At 44.1% G+C, this 16,286-nt stretch overlaps 1 protein-coding gene across 1 annotated transcript in view; it reads left to right on the top strand.

Moving 5' to 3' along the window:
* Positions 1-16,286, top strand: part of CRYL1 (crystallin lambda 1) — a 73,203-nt gene that overhangs the window by 36,373 nt on the left and 20,544 nt on the right. The window contains exons 4-5 of the mRNA XM_053312396.1: positions 8,151-8,312; positions 10,022-10,216. Coding sequence (XP_053168371.1) covers positions 8,151-8,312; positions 10,022-10,216 — 357 coding nt within the window. The remainder of the gene's footprint in view (positions 1-8,150; positions 8,313-10,021; positions 10,217-16,286) is intronic.

The following is a 16,286-nucleotide window of genomic DNA, read 5'->3' as shown; positions in this document are numbered from 1 at the left end:
ACCCCAGTGTTTGAACCTGTTCAGAGGCCCGTAAAAGGGCCTCTTAACAGGTTCGTGCACATCCCTACTGGAGACAGGGCCAACCTGGAGGCGGAAAGTGGGACGGGCACGAGGGCCAAGGCACAGCCAGATGGAATAGATGGTGCCCATATACATGTACATGCAGCAGGTGAATCCAGAGAAGAGAGAGACTGCTTGATTGTGTCTGTGAATACAAATAGGCAGAAGTCTGCCTTGGGGCCAAATGCTGATCACAGCTTGTTGCTGATGAGGGTGACATCTGTGACGGACAAAAGAATACATTTTGTACAATTCTAGGTGGGTGTGCTCTAGAACGCAATGAAGTGAAAAGGTTTAGACATTTTGAATCGGCAGCCTTGGAGCTTATTTTCTGTCAGGAAGACCTTCTGGGCAGAAGAGAACTTATTTCTTTACCATAATGAGCATGTTTCCCATGCTTCAAGCCAACCGTTAACATAATTGTTAGAGAGCAGGGGCGTAGCTAGTGGAGAGGGGGCCCATGTTCGCCCCTCTCCCTGGAGGTCCCTCAGAGGGAGATAATGAAGAAAATAGGGAGGGGAGGAGCTGGGGGCCCTCAGGAGCTGGGAGGCCCGGATTCTTTGAACCCATCTGCTCAATTATAGCGACACCCCTGTTAGAGAGAAGAGCTTGTTGCTATCTTTTCTGCTGTTCCTGTGAAGGTGATTAGTTTAGAAGGTTAATCTTTTGTGCCAACACTGAGATGAGTTTCGGCTGCTCCTTTCAGAGAAAAGGCTTCTCCTTAATTCTGGTCTACTCAGCAACCACCTCTGTGCATGAACAGAGAGGGGGCATGAGAAATAATTCTCATCAAGCGGGCTAGGCTTGACCTGGAGTTGCCTTCCCATGCTAAATGCTAAGTGGCTTATTCTTGGGAGTTAACCCATGTAGGCAAATGGTGAGCCCAGTCCCTTGAGTCAAAATGGAAACTACAAGCCTGTAGTTCCAAATCACATGTAGGGATGCTTCTGGGAGCCCCCAAACAGACTATTCTCTTAACAGCATTTAGCATATCAGCTATGCATATCGAAATGACTTCGAAAAACATGATTTAAGTACAGTTGTCCATACCCATTAATCCAGGTTAGATTACTGTAATGTGCTTTATATGGGGCTGCCTTTGAAGACTGTCTGGAAACTGTAATTGGTGCAGAATACAGCTGTTAACTGGTACAAGTAGGGATGAAGTTACCTTGTTAGTGCTTCAAGAGCTCCACTCCATGCCAGTTTGTTTCCACAAGGAGTTCTTCTTTTTACTATGGCCAAACTGAAAGTTCTTCATGTATTCTTTATTTGATACAGACCTGTCTTCTAGTACTTAGATAATGGGGCAATAACTTCAGCTTTGTTTTTATCTCTATATATGCAGTTTTAAAATAAGGCTATATTTAGCGAAAATCACATGTCTGATTGAACACTATACCCTTGTATAGGTGCACAGAACCCTTCTAACAATTCTGAAACTATCTAATGGAGTTTCTTAATCCTTGACTCTTGAGATCAATAGTTGTTGTCTTTGCTAAGGTCTAGTCTAGATGTGATTACTGACAGTTTATTGCTACAGGAGCCTGTGAGATTAATAACCTATTTTGAAGCACATTCATTTCTGAGATTTAGAACTTAGAGACAGCCTCGGAGTACGTTTTATAAACTTCTGCACCGTCATAAAGATATCCACATAGATTTTTTCTTTTATGTATTAAAATATTACCTAAAATACATGTTTTAAAATTTTATTTTATTTTATTTTATTTTATTTATCAAATTTGTACACCACCCCAAACTTTTGTCTCTGGGCGGTTTATATTGTTGTTGTTGTTGTTATTTATTAATTCGATTTCTGTACCGCCCTTCCAAAAATGGCTCAAGGCGGTTTACACAGAGAAATAATAAATAAATAAGATGGCTAAAACTAATGCACTAAAACACATTTGTTGTTAAAGCATGCTTTGTAATGTATTTTGCACAACCAGTCAACATAAAGGTGAAGTACTATTCCAATTAGAAAAATGTAAATAAACTAGAATGCATTAATTTCAACTAAAAAGCAAAATTGATGAAGTTTCAGAAAGTGTTCTTAGTGAGAGGCTTTTACAGGACTCCTGACAGTGGCAGGTGCTCATGGCCTTTCTTGGGGAGGGCATTCCACAAAGCTAGGGCTAGGCTCCAGCCATGGTTGGTTTGGAGCCAACAAACCAGGATCTGAAATTATATACACTCATATCTCATACACATGATTGGCCACACCAAACTTTGAATGGGTGAACTGCCTTTGAGTTGAACATTCTGTCCCCAGGACCTTTTCTCCTTTTCTCTATCTGAGAAGATGCTCAGTAATGGAATCTTAGTTAATGCGTAATGACTACCTAAAGATTATATAATGCCTTACAGAATGTAACATTGCGTTGAAAGGTACAGTGCGAAACATACATGTGAAGACTGGAACAATCACTTTTTAATTTTTCTTAGTGTAAGTATAGGATATCCAAGGAATCCACACCAATTCAACCTTAAATGAGGTCATTGGGAGTTGCCACACAACTCATGTTGGGACCTCCAGGGACACTATGTGCTTCTGGGTTTTACTCTGAATTGTCTGAATTTATTTGCTAAACTTGGGGAGAATAGGACTCTCATATAAAAACAGAAGCCCTTTAAGTCACGCTCTCAATAGTAAGTTGTTAAAAACCAACAAATTGGCATGTCATAATCAGGCTTTTACAAGAGATGGTTCAATTAAGTTAAAAGTCAGGTTACAGTAGTCTTATTCAGGTGTTGGAGTTTTCGAATAAGGTCTCACTGTGTTTGGTGCAAATGAGAAGTGTGATCTGCACCAAAACAGAAATGGGCCCAGGAATATACAGTGTCCTTTAAAATTCACTCAGGTGTACTTACTGTGGTGAGCTGAATTTCAGTCCTGTGCCCGCCCCTATCCATTTCATGTTTGATCTCCTTTTTCTCAGGGTGAACTGAATAGCTTCAGCATTTCTCTGGGCTTTGTAGTTCTGAGCAAGTGATGAAGCCCCTGATTAATAGTTGGTTTAAAGCTTAATTTCCCCTCTGTTCTTCAGGTATTCAGTCTCCCCTAACTAAGAAAATAAATGCATGCTTGACAAGGACAGAAACTTTTATTGCGCCAGTCCAACAAATTGAATACAATTGTGCCACTATCAAAGAAGCCCTTAGCAAATGGTCCCTTCAGAGGCCTTGCATAATCATTGTCGGTTTGAGTTTCCAAGAGTGTTGAGCTTCACCTCTGTGTGATTATCATCTGATCTGAAAGAAAGCTTTGGGTTTCAGGTGAAGAATCTTACAATAAAACTATTCAGTGCTGCTCTTTTATTAGTTTGAACAAGTATCTACAGAGTTCTCAGAGCCTTGTGACTTTGTTAAAGGAAAATATTTAAAGGTTGCAAACTGAACTGATCCAGGAATTACGAGCAAAGCATTGTTTTGCACCGGTATGGGGATGCGTTACAGTTGCCTCTGCTGTTCCAAAATAGCTTTGTTTGTTGCTCTGAATTGTACCAATTTTGTGACTTTAAAAACTCAGTAAAATTCCATTTAATGCCAAACCAGCAATTGGTTTCTTCTCTGTGCTTTATTTATTTTTTAAAGTATGTGTACAATGTCCATAATATGTTCGTATTTCAGACACATCTATGAACTAATGAACAATTTATTAAATAATGATATGGTAATAAAATTTGATAGACATATTTAAAATGCAAAATAGAGAAGATGAAGGAGAAAATATATTTCCATTTACCTATAGATAGCTGGGTCCCTAATATAGAAATTGCTTTTAATGAGGCTTTTAGGCAGTTGACTAGGATGATTAATTCATGCAAGCTTTAAAGTACAAATTTAAAAAGCACGCCAGTTAACTGAGAAGTCACCAGCCTTGTGTGGAACATGTTTGTGAGAGTCCTTATGCTTAAGCAAAGGATTATTTATTTATTTATTTATTTATTTGATTTATATACCGCCCTTCCGAAATGGCTCAGGGAGGTTTACAATTAAATTAATATGGAGCTCAGGCAATGAAAACTCTTTTAAAAAACCAAACAAATCCAAACCTATTTTATGAAAAGTTTTTTATTTTTATATGTAAACAGTAACATTGGACAAAAGAGAAAAAGGTTGTATCCAAAGAGTTACATATTGCATCATTAATAGGATGCACAGAATGGCTGTCCTAGATAGTTCAAAGCAAATTGTCTGAAAGGTTTATGGATACACAGACCTCTAGATGATTTTATTGAGTGGGTTAGTTTTTTCTGTAGGCTTGTTGTCCCAGATGTATTTGGTATCCTGAGATCTATAAAGGTTTCAACCACAACTTTCCACAGTTAAGGTGTTTCTATTTGGGCAGCAGTAAAGAGCAATAGTGTATCATTCTCATGGAGAATGATAGACACAATATATCTTCCACAGTAATTGAAGCAGTTGGAATGTATATCAAGAAGGAGGAAAGGTACCACTAAGTTCTGGAGGACACCAATGTGGCCATCAGGTAAAGTCAGGGAAGCTGTAAGAGGGAAGAAGTCTTGCTTCAGAAAATGGAAGTCCTGCCAAATGAAGAGAACAGACAGGAATATAGACTCTGGCAAAAGAAATGCAAGGAGATAAGAATGGATGAAAAAGAGAGTTTGAGGAACATATAGCTAGAAGTGTCAAAGGGAATAACAAAAACTTCTTTAATTAGAAGCTGAAAACCTGCCAGGGAGGCGGTTGGACCCTTAGATTATGAGGGTGTGAAAGGGATTATTAAGGAGAATAAGGAGATAGCAGAGAAACTGAATGAGTTCTTTGCATCTGTCTTCATGGCAGAGGATACTGACCACATATTTCTCTGGAACTGAGCTTCTTGGGCTTGGAGGCTGAAGAACTGGGCCAATTTGAGGTGACGAGAGAGGATGTTCTAAATTCTTTTGAAAAACTAAACATTAACAAATCTCCAGGGACAGATGTCATCCACCCAAGAGTTCAGAAAGAATTCAAATGTGAAATTGCTGATAATCTAGCAAAAATATGTAGCTTGTCCCTACAATCAGGCACTGTACCAGAAAAATGGAAAACAGCTAATGTAACACTGATTTTCAAAAAGGGATCCCGGAAATTACAGGCCGTAATTATAATTGCCTAAATTATAAGGGCAATTATAATGCCCTTATACAAATCTATGGTGCAGCCACATTTGGAGTACTGTGTGTAGTTCTGGTCATCATATCTTAAGAAGGACATTGTAGAACTGGAAAAGGTACAGAAGAGGGCAACCAAGATGATCAGGGGCCTGGAGCATCTTCCTTATGTGGCAAGGCTTACAGCTTTTTAGTTCGGAAAAGGTGCGATTACAGGGAGACATAATAGAGGTGTATAAAATTATGCATGGAGTAGAGAGAGTGGACAAATAATTTTTCCTCCCTTTCTCACAACACTAGAACCAGTTGTAATCCCATGAAACTGATTGCCAAGAAATTTAGGACCGACAAAAGGAAGTACTTTTTCATACAGCACATAGTTAATCAATGGGATTCTCTGCCACAGAATGTGATGGCCACTAGCTTGGGTGGCTTTAAATGGGGCTTGAACAAATTCATGCAGACCTATCAATGGCTACTAGTTTGGTGGCTATAGGTCATCTCCAGCCTCCTAGGCAAGGTGCCTCTGAATACCAGTTGCAGGGGAGCAACAGCAGGAGAGAGGGTATGCCCTCACCTCTTGCCTGTAGGCTTCTCAGAGGCATCTGGTGGGCCACTGTGGGAAACAGGATGCTGGATTGGATGGGCCTTGGGCCTGATATAGCAGGGCTTTTCTTGTGTTCTTATGAAGTAAATCCTTTTGCTCATCCCAAACTATATATATATTTTAAAGACTCTTAACTCACTGTTCAAATGATCTCCAGGGCAGCTTTCAGAACATTAAAACAATATAATGCCACTCCTGTTGCTCGGGTTTTAGTAGGCCTTTCCCTGGCCCAGTATGGGTGAGGCGGGGGCAGCAAGGAAGTTCAGGCACTTTAACCACTGCAAGCCCTGTGAGTGTCTTCCTCCAGGCATTTTCCTCAGACGTAATGCCTCACTGGATGCTAGGCACCTGCCATGCTGCTCACCCTTAATCACAATCGGCCTCTTGTTTAAATAGGTCTGACAACTGCTAGAAATCTCCCAGGGAGAGGATCCCTCGCATAACAGGAGTTCCTTCTCCTGTGAGACTGCAGGTGTTGGGGAAACCCCATATGAGCATCTCTTATCACCTTGATGATGGAGTCTTGATTGGACCCACTCTCTGTTTTCGGACACTGCCTCATCTGTAGTTCCCTCTTGCTGGCTGGAGAGCAGGCCTGAGTACTACACAGGTGGGAGCAGGCATGGCCATTTGCTTTGACTGGAGCCACCAAACCCCAACAACAAGATACACAGCAACAAGTGAAGCATGACTTCCATCTTAGCAGCCCTACTGACAAGAGATGTTGGGCTGGTGTAACATTAGTCTCTGTACGGCTTTCTGGTGTTTTGTGCTGCTTCTGCTGCGGCTGTTGGCCATGGCAAGCCCAGAGAAAATAGCAGCCCCGCCCCCAGGAAGTGTGCTGCCAGGCAACACCCATGTAACCTCTATAGAGGACAAGGCTTCTCCTCACCCAGGCCAGATGGAGCATGGCTACTGGTTTGCTTCTCAGTAGTGGGGTAGTTAAGAAAGATGCAAGGGTGTGTGTGATGTTAAAGACTCTTCCCAGTTTTCTTGTGTTCTCCCAGGAAGTATGCTGCCAAGCAGCACCAGTATCCGCATCTATAGCGGGCAAGGCTTCTTCTCACCAAGGCTTAAGAAGTTGCTGTCTATGAATATGTGAGGTAAAGTGTTTCGCCGAGTCAGTGTCGACTCCTGGCAACCACAGAGCCCTGTGGTTTCTCTTTGGTAGAAAACAGGAGGGGTTTACCATTGCCATCTCCCACACAGTATGAGAGGATGCTTTTCAGCTAGGGGTGTGCACGGAACCGCGGAGCTGCGGCCCGGCACTGGGGTGGGGGGTTCCTTTAAGGGTGGGAGAGGGTTTACTTATCCCTCCCTCTGCTTTCCCCCCTCTGGCTCACATATTTTCTGTAGTAATCGGGGAGGCAGGATACCTTCCTGCCGCCCCTTCCCCCACTTGGCTGCAAAAGGCTTTTAGAAGCCTTCTTTTGCAGCCAAGCAGGGGAAGGGGCAGCAGGGAGGTATCCTGCCGCCCCAATTACTACAGAAAATATGTGAGCCAGAGGGGGGAAAGCGGCGGGAGGGGTAAGTAAGCCCTCTCCCGCCCTTAAAGGAACCCCCCCACCCCAATCCACCCGAACCGCCCATGTTCGGACCAGTCCGGAGGCCTGTAGAATGGCCTCCGGATCGGTCCGGGCATATCACTACTTTCAGCATCTTCCTATATCGCTGCTTCCTGATATAGGTACCAGCAGGGATTTGAACCAGCAACCTCTGGCTTGCTGTTCAAGTCATTTCTCTGCTGCGCCATTAGGTGGTTCCATGAACATATGAAGCTGCCTTTTACTGAGTCAGACCATTAGTCCATCTAGCTGCATATTGTTCACACTGACTAGTAGCGGCTTTCTGAGGCTTTGGACAGAGTTTTTCCCAGGTCTGTCTGGGGGTGCTAGGGATCGAACCTGGGACCTTCTGTATGCAAGGTATGTGATCTACTTCTGAATGGAGCCAGTGTGGTGTAGTGATTAGGGTGCTGGACTAGGACCGGGGAGACCTGAGTTCAAATACACATCCAGCCATGAAACTCACTGGGTGACTCTGGACCAGTCACATATCTCCCAGCCTATGTATTATACATACAGCCTATACATTATCCTTATGTAAGGATAAACATAACCATGTACACCGCTCTGGGCTCCTTGGAGGAAGGGTGGGATATAAATGTTGTTAATTACAACTATCGCCCCTCCTTACCTTACAGCTTCAACATTTTAAAATGTTAAAAAATGACATTGGTAGCTGTTTCTTTGCTAGTTTCATAAACTGCTTTGGAAAACAAATACATGTGTGGAAATTGATGTCAGTTAAAGGTCTCCTATAATATTTTAGTCACTTATTTTAAAAAAATTCTGTTTCAGGAGTGTACACCTGAGAACCTGGAACTGAAAAAGAAGATTTTTGGCCAGTTAGATGTTGTTGTCTGTAACAGTGTTATTCTAAGCAGCTCGACTTCCTGCCTTTTGCCTACAAAACTGTTCACTGGACTGAAGCATATTAAACAATGTATAGTAGCACATCCTGTAAGTATTTCAAGATATATTGGAAATTTGCTGTGTTCAAGCCTTAGTTTGGGGTGGTGGGGAATAACTTGTTTGAAACTACCTCTTGTGTGTGTCTCATGAAAAATGTATGTAAGTTTTCCAAGAGTGCCATTTTTGATGTTGAGGTTGCTTATAAAGTATCCCTTTGCATTAAATCTGTGGTGGTACAGACTATTTTATTGCTTATTTTATTTGTCACGTTTATATTAGGGATGTGCACGGACTGGTCTGGAGGCCATTATAGAGGCCTCCAAACCAGTTCAAAATTAGGCTGGTCTGGCATCGGCAGGGGTCTCCCTTTAAGGGGGGGCGGTTTGCACTTATCTCTCCTGCCGCTTTCCCCCCACCGGCGCTCTGTTTCTGTGAAAAGTTTTGGGGGCGGCAACGTTCCTCCCTGCTGCCCCTGCCCCCGTTCTTGTCCAGAAATACCCGAAGTAACGAGTGCGCGTGCACTCGCCCGCTGCGCATTTCACATGCTGCGTGCGCACGCAGTGTGTGATGTGTGCAGTGGGCGCGCGTGCGCTCGTTACCTCGTATTTCCAGACAAGAACGGGGGCAGGGGGTGGCAGGGAGGAACGCTGTCGCCCCCAAAACCTTTCACAGAAACAGAGCGCCGGCGGGTTAAAAGCAGCGGGAGGGGTAAGTGCAACCCCCCCACACCCTTAAAGGGAGACCCCCGCCAGCACCGGACTGCGCCTCCGTGGTTCCGTGCACATCCCTAGTTTATATACCACCCTATATACAATCTCAGACAATTCTATCCCCTTAATGAAACAACTTTTAGGAAACAAAGACGCATCTCTTCAGCCAAACTTTTAGTTATTTGGAAGGTTTTGTGGGTATTTTAATCTATTTTATATGTGTTAATTGTTTAAAATGTCTTGGTTTGCTTTATTGCCGTAAACTGCCTAGAGTTTAGGCAGTATACAAATATGTTGAATGAATGAAAGTTGGTGATAATTCTCGATAGTCTGTGTTAAGGATGCATATAGGCAGCTGTGTTTTATTGACTGGGAAGTGGAAGGGTCTTCCAGTCAATACATGCCAAAACTGTGCTTGTGATGGGGGCAGAGAAAAAATTGTCCCTTCCTCTATGAATTGCACACCTTAGGGAAGCCTGCTTCAGTTCCTTTGTGGTGATCTTAAACTAGATTCACTGACCTTAACAATGGGCAGCTTCAGATGTAAAGAATGAGTCCAGAAGAACCACCGGCTCCTGTACACACTTTCCCCTTCTATTTTGTGTATGAGAAGAGGAGAACGAAGCTTCGGCTTTCAGTTTGAAGTAAATGTTGGTTTGATGTAATGATCTACATTTGTAACTCTGGGAACTGTGTTTTATTCATAGCACAGTTTAGTAAAGCAAACCAGGATTAAATTGTGGTTTCAGATTCTGGTTTATTATGTAACTGTGGTTTGAATGACATGTTGGTACATGATATGGAACTGTGATTTACTTCAGACTGAAAGCAAAAGCTCTCACTCTCCTCTCATATGTAAAAGTGGAGAGGAGGGGAGTATGCAACCCAGGAATCTTAAAGGCTTTTTCCTGTGGCAGGAAACAATGGCTTCCTGTGAACCGCCCAGGGACTTTTGTATAGGGCGGTAAATAAATGCACTAAATAAATAATGAATAAACTCACCCAATTTGTTCATTAATGTATTTTCTTCCTTAATATTGTGTCCAGGTAAACCCACCATACTACGTACCTCTGGTTGAATTGGTTCCCCACCCAGAAACAGACCCTGGTACAGTGGAGAAAACCTATGCTCTGATGAAGAAGATCGGACAGTCACCAGTTAGACTGACGAAAGAGATAGACGGGTTTGCTCTGAACCGGCTCCAGTATGCGGTTATTAGTGAAGCATGGAGACTTGTTGGTGTATGTATAATTTTATTTTTCAACTCCCTCACATGTGCTCCCAGTTTTTTAGGCCATGGTTTTTCTGCTAGTATCAAAATGACTCTGATGCAGTGGCATTAAAAATACTGGCAAGTAAACCTTCCTATGAGAAAAGATGGGTCGTGCTCTAGTAGATACTGAAAAAGAGAGAGAAAGCAAAGTTGTATGGTACGTAATATGAGGAACTCTTCTAAACAATGTTATTTTCATTCTAGCCAGAAGAACAAGGTGAAAAGGTCAGAAAGAGAAATATTGATTTTCATGTTTCGTTTTTGTTTCCTGTTGCATTCAGAGTGCTCCAGGCATACTTATCACATTTGTGCCGAATGAAACAATTATGAAAATAATCCTTTAAACAGAAGTAAATTTACCCTTCAAGAATCCTGTCTCTGAAGCGTTGATAATTCTTTGATAGAGTGTAAAGACAAACTGATCCTCCTCCTTCTGGGCTTCTAGCTGTAATCACTTGTTGTGAAATGTAATCACATTTCAGTGTTTCCCACAGCTATGTGTTCTCTGGCATTAACTCACTAATTAGGGCCATCCAGATCAAAAGATGAGTTCCCAGTCCAGCAATTCCTAGTACTTGGAACTAGCAATTACTTGCTGTGACTTTTTTTTTTTTTAAAAGTATTATTTTTATTGTTTTGTCAAAGATATAAACAGAGAAACATAAAAAGCGGGGGGGGGGGACAAGATAATCGAACCCAGCAAATACAAAGTTCTCAATCCAGTCTGTATACATCAACCTGAATTCCTTCAACTGACATGTCTCTTCCCCCGCCACACTGCAGAACTAAAAGATAACAAAAATGATATTCTTACTATCTGCATTAATTTCCTCTACAAGGAAAAGCCGAATCTCAGATGAGGTACCAAACCCTGCAGTATCTTATACTGAATAAATGGTTCCCATGCTATGCTGTTTTTAATGAGTTTGTTGTGTGGAGAAAATCTCTCATATTCGGGCTGACTTGGATCGAAACTACCACAATAGAGTATCTGATGCCGAGATGTCCAGCAGCTCCTCTTATGTGATGATTCTGGATCAGTTTCAGTTTGACTCCTGAGGATGTGGACAAGTGGCTTGGAATGGTGTGGCCTACCACCTGTCATCTTGATCCTTGCCCAGCATAGCTTATATTATCTGACAGGGAGGCTGTTGTAGCTAGGGATGTGCATCGGTCCGGACATGCACCGGACTGAGGGGGGGTCTACCTTTAAGGGCGGGGGGGTAGAACTTACCCCTCCCGTCGCTCTTCCCCCTCTGGCGCTGCAGTTTAAAGCGAAGTTTTTGGGGCGGCAGCATTCCTCGCTGCCACCCCTGCCCCCATCGTTGCTCGGAAGTCTCCATAAGAGCAGCATGCATGCGCGCGTGGTGGCGCGCACGCGCCTGTCGCCGCCATGTGCGCGCGCGCTGCATACATCACATGCATGCTGCGTGTGATGTATGCAGTGCGCATGCGTGCTGCTCTTCCGGAGACTTCCGGGCAACGACGGGGGCAGGGGCGCCAGCGAGGAACGCTGCTGCCCCCAAAACTTTGCTTTAAACTGCGGCGCCAGAGGGGGAAGAGCGACGGGAGGGGTAAGTTCTACCCCCCCGCCCTTAAAGGTAGACCCCCCCTCGGTGCCGGACCGGTCCGGCTTCGAACCGGTTCGGAGGCCTCCGACATGGCCTCCGAACTGGTTCGTGCACATCCCTAGTTGTAAAGGGCTTGGTTGCGATTATAAATGCATCTCTGAGGGAGGGCAGGATGTCTTCCTGTCTTAAGGGGGCAATCATTAGACCGCTTCTGAAGAAGCCTGCCTTGGATCCCTCAGAGTTAAGCAACTACAGGCCTGTCTCCAACCTTCCATGGCTGGGCAAGGTGATTGAGAACAGAAGGTGGTGGCCCCCCAGTTCCAGGCAGTCTTGGAGGAAACTGATTATCTAGACCCATTTCACACTGGCTTTCGGGCTGGCTATGGGGTGGAGACAGCCTTGGTCGGCCTGATGGATGATCTCCAATTGGGAATTGACACAGGAGGTTTGACTCTGTTGGTTCTTTTGGATCTCTCGGCGGCCTTCGATATTATTGACCATAGTATCCTTCTGGAACGTCTGAGGAGGTTGGGGGTGGGAGGCACTGCTTTGCAATGGTTCTGCTCCTACCTCACAGGCAGATTCCAGACAGTGTCCCTTGGAGACAGTTGTTGTTCAAAATCTGAACTTGCCTATGGTGTCCCTCAGGGCTCCATACTGTCTCCAATGTTGTTTAACATCTACATGAAACTGCTGAGAGAGATCATCATGAGATTTGGTGGGCAATGTTATCAGTATGCTGATGGCACCCAAATCTATTTCTCCATGTCAGCGTTATTAAGAGAAGGCATAAACTCCCTAAAGGTTATGCAGATAACAAACTGCCTGTCTGGAGGTAATCAGCTGGATGAGGGATAACAAACTGAGACTGAATCCAGATATGACGGTGGTACTCATTGTGCGGAGTCGAAACTCGGGAGATAAGTTTGTTCTGCTTGTTCTGCATTGGGTCACACTTCCCTGGAAGGAACAGATATGCAGTCTGGGGGTGCTTCTGGATCCATACCTCTCCCTGGTGTCCCAGGTTGAGGCATTGGCTAGAGGTGCTTTTTATCAGCTTCATCTGATACGCCAGCTGCTTCTGTTTCTTGAGATGAACAACCTAAAAATGGTGGTACATATGCTGGTAACTTCCAGGCTGGATTACTGCAATGCGCTCTATGTGGAGCTGCCTTTGTATGTAGTCCAGAAACTGCTGTTGGTCCAGAATGCAGCAGCCAGGTTGGTCTCTGGGTCATCTAGGAGAGACCATATTACTCCTGTGTTGAAAGAACTACACTGGCTGCCGATATGTTTCCGGGCAAAATAGAAGGTGCTGGTTTTCGCCTATAAAGCCCTAAACAGCATAGACCCTGAGTATTTAAGAGAACGTTGTATTTACCATGAGCCCCGTCACCTGTTAAGATCATCTGGAGAGGTTCGTCTGTGGTTGCTGCCAACTCGTTTGGCGGCCACTCAGGAGCTGGCCTTCTCCATTGCTGCCTCTGGATTTTGGAACACGCTCTCTGTTGAAATAAGAGCCTCCCCATCTCTGGCAATTTTTAAAAGGGCACTGAAGACACACATATTCACCCAGGCTTTTAATTAGATTTATAGTTTCAGTATTTTAATGTTGGGTTTTTAAAATGACTTTAATGTTTGAATGATTTTAATTGTTTAATTGATGTTTAAACTATTTTAACTGTAAACCGCCCAGGGACGCAGGTTGTGGGCAGTATAGAAATATGTTAAATAAATATACCAGACTCTACACATTCTTTACAGCTTATATGGCACTGAAGTTAAGATGGGCACCTTAACTTCTAATTTCCATTAGTGATGTGCACGGACCACGGAGGCGTGGTCCGACGCCAGGTGGGGGGGTGCTTTAAGGGCGGGTTGTGTGTGTTGTACTTATCCCTCCCGCTGCTTTTCCCCCTCCGTCGCTCCAGTTTTGGGTAAAGATTTCAGGGCGGCAGCGTTCCTCCCTCTTGCCCCTGCCCCTTTGTTGTCTGCCAAAAGCGGAAGTACCTTCCGCTCATGTGTCTGCCGCCACTGTGTGCGCGTGTGTCAGCGGCGGGCGCATGCGCGGAAGATACTTCCGCTTTTGGCAGACAACAAGGGGGCAAGGGCGGCAGGGAGAAATGCTGCCGCCCTGAAATCTTTACCCAAAACTGGAGCGCCAGAGGGGGGAGAAAGCGGCGGGAGGGGTAAGTACGACCCCCACCCCACCCCACCTGGCATCGGACCGCCGGACCAGGCCACTTGTGAGCCGGTTTACAGGCCTGTAACATGGCCTGCGAACTGGTTCATGCACATTTCCATTCTTTTTAGGCACGAGTGAAAATGTAAAGCATCTTAACTCTCATTTTAAACTGAAGGTTTTTGGATTACTGAATCTCCTTGTGCTCTCTCACTTTCATAACCTTTTCCCCAGCCTAGCTCTCATACCAGAAGTGAGCCAGGAGCTTTCCCAGAAGGTGATTTTACAGAGGTAGGAAGTGCCTAAAGTTAATCCATTTTGAGCACTGCACCAAAATGCTCCTTTTTAAAGGATACATATAATGCGCAGAACTGCAAATTACCAGGAGCAAAGCTGAATAATGCAATTGTCTGTATGAACGGCACCTTCAGTCGCCATTCTGATGTTGCTGTAAATGGTTCCCTGGTATGAACCCCTTTAGCCCCAGCCTAAGTGTAGCCAAGCTGGGTTCAGTCACCATTTGGAAAAGCTCCAGGTTGCGAGAAAAGTGCTTGAAATAACTGGTCACAGAGTAGTAGTGTGTATAAGGGGGAAGGATACTGCTTCTTTCACCCATGTCCCGTTTTTGATTGCGTAATAGAACCCTTCAAGTTTAATACAGAAACAGTGCAGACATATGAATAAACATGGCTGCCCCCATGAACTTTTGCCTCCTCACCCCACATAGTCAGCTTTACCTCACTGACAAGTTTGCTTGTTCACAAGGATGCTGTTCTTGTTATGAATAATTATTGCTTCCCTATAGGTGTTCCCTATAGAAGTGAATGAGCCGGGTCTCATGATCCTTCCTTCGGGTGAGCAGGGATCCTTTCTTCGTGAGCGGGGAGAGCGGGCTAAGCCCACTCTCCCCACTCACGAGTGGAGAGGGAGCCCTGGGTGGCTGGATCGGCCACCCACACGATTGCTGGCTCTGAGAAAGAGTCAGCGGGGGCTGGGGAGCTCGGGGGCTGCATGGCCCCTGCAAGCCCCAGTATGCCCTGCACGAGTGCGCAGGGCATACTGGGGAGACCCCCGAGCCAGGAGCGGCTTTTCGCCTCCCGGCCGGGGGTCTACTCATGAGTAGGTGCAGCGCAAAGGCTACTCACAATTGTAAAAAGCAGGTTTGCGGAGTGCTCGCTCCGCATACCTGCTTTTTACCAGGGGTTCCAGAGCGGGTTACCCGCTCTAGAACCACTAGGCTCGCAGCCAAGCCCGGTGGTTCTGACGATTAACAAAAATCGGGCTAGGCTCTCCTAGTGCTAGGCTCTCCCGATTTTTGTTAATCGTGAGAATAGCCCCAATATGTTGTTGCTCCAAATCATGGAGAATAATTCACAATGAAATGAGTTGTGCTGAGGTTAATGGGGTTAGTAGAGTTGCTTCAAAGATTGAGTTAAGAAATACATTTTGGAGAAGATGTTAGCATTGATTTATTTTGAGCTCCAGAACACAAATTGGTTGATTTTTTTTAAAAAAATTATCTTTTAATCTATTCCATGTCCTTTAATGAGTAGCTTGAAGTGGCTTATAAAAAATCAAATTAAATCAATAACAATATCCCAATAATAGGACATTTTTTTTAAAAAAAAGTAACGCAATCAGATGGGGGGAAACGGCAAATACACATCCAGTCCAGTAGGTTTCATAAAACCAGCAGCAAGAAAGGTACTAATTCAATAGTTTTTACTGATTGGACGTTGCTTTGAGCAGTTCTGGTAGAAAACGTGACAAATCACAATGACAGCCAAATCTAAATTATAGAAGCTGATTGCTTTAAAACCAGACCATGGATCACTGATGGTCCAGTCTGCAGCTGGTCCTGCAGTCCAGTCAGATTTTGGTTTTCTGTACTACGTTAAAGCTGGTTTCAGTTTAAAGTATTCATTTTCTGGCTTCTTAAACTGGTGTCAACTCATGTTCCTGACCCAATATGAATGCCAACATGGCATTTCCATACCAGCATAAGCAGCCATCCTAACAGTCGTCTTCCATGTTCTCAGATGACATCAATATCCTAACTTAGTGGAACAGAAGTCAGTGTAGTAGTGTGTAAATCTGCTCTGACATGCTGTTGCTACACTTCTGCAGTGCATAAGCTTCAAATCTATTCTCATTTCTTGCCATCTTGCTTCACATTTCACAATGCAATTCTAAAAGCAGTATTGTAAATGCCATTCACTTAAGTAGGGCTTTTTAAATGATATGGACAAATGCCTTTCCATTCTGGTCCTGTTCTTTTAAGGGAC

Source organism: Hemicordylus capensis, chromosome 3 (assembly GCF_027244095.1).
Source record: "Hemicordylus capensis ecotype Gifberg chromosome 3, rHemCap1.1.pri, whole genome shotgun sequence".
NCBI classification, from domain to species: Eukaryota; Metazoa; Chordata; class Lepidosauria; order Squamata; family Cordylidae; genus Hemicordylus; species Hemicordylus capensis.
The sequence above is the reverse complement of the archived record's forward strand: the minus strand, read 5'-3'. Positions and strand labels throughout refer to the sequence as shown.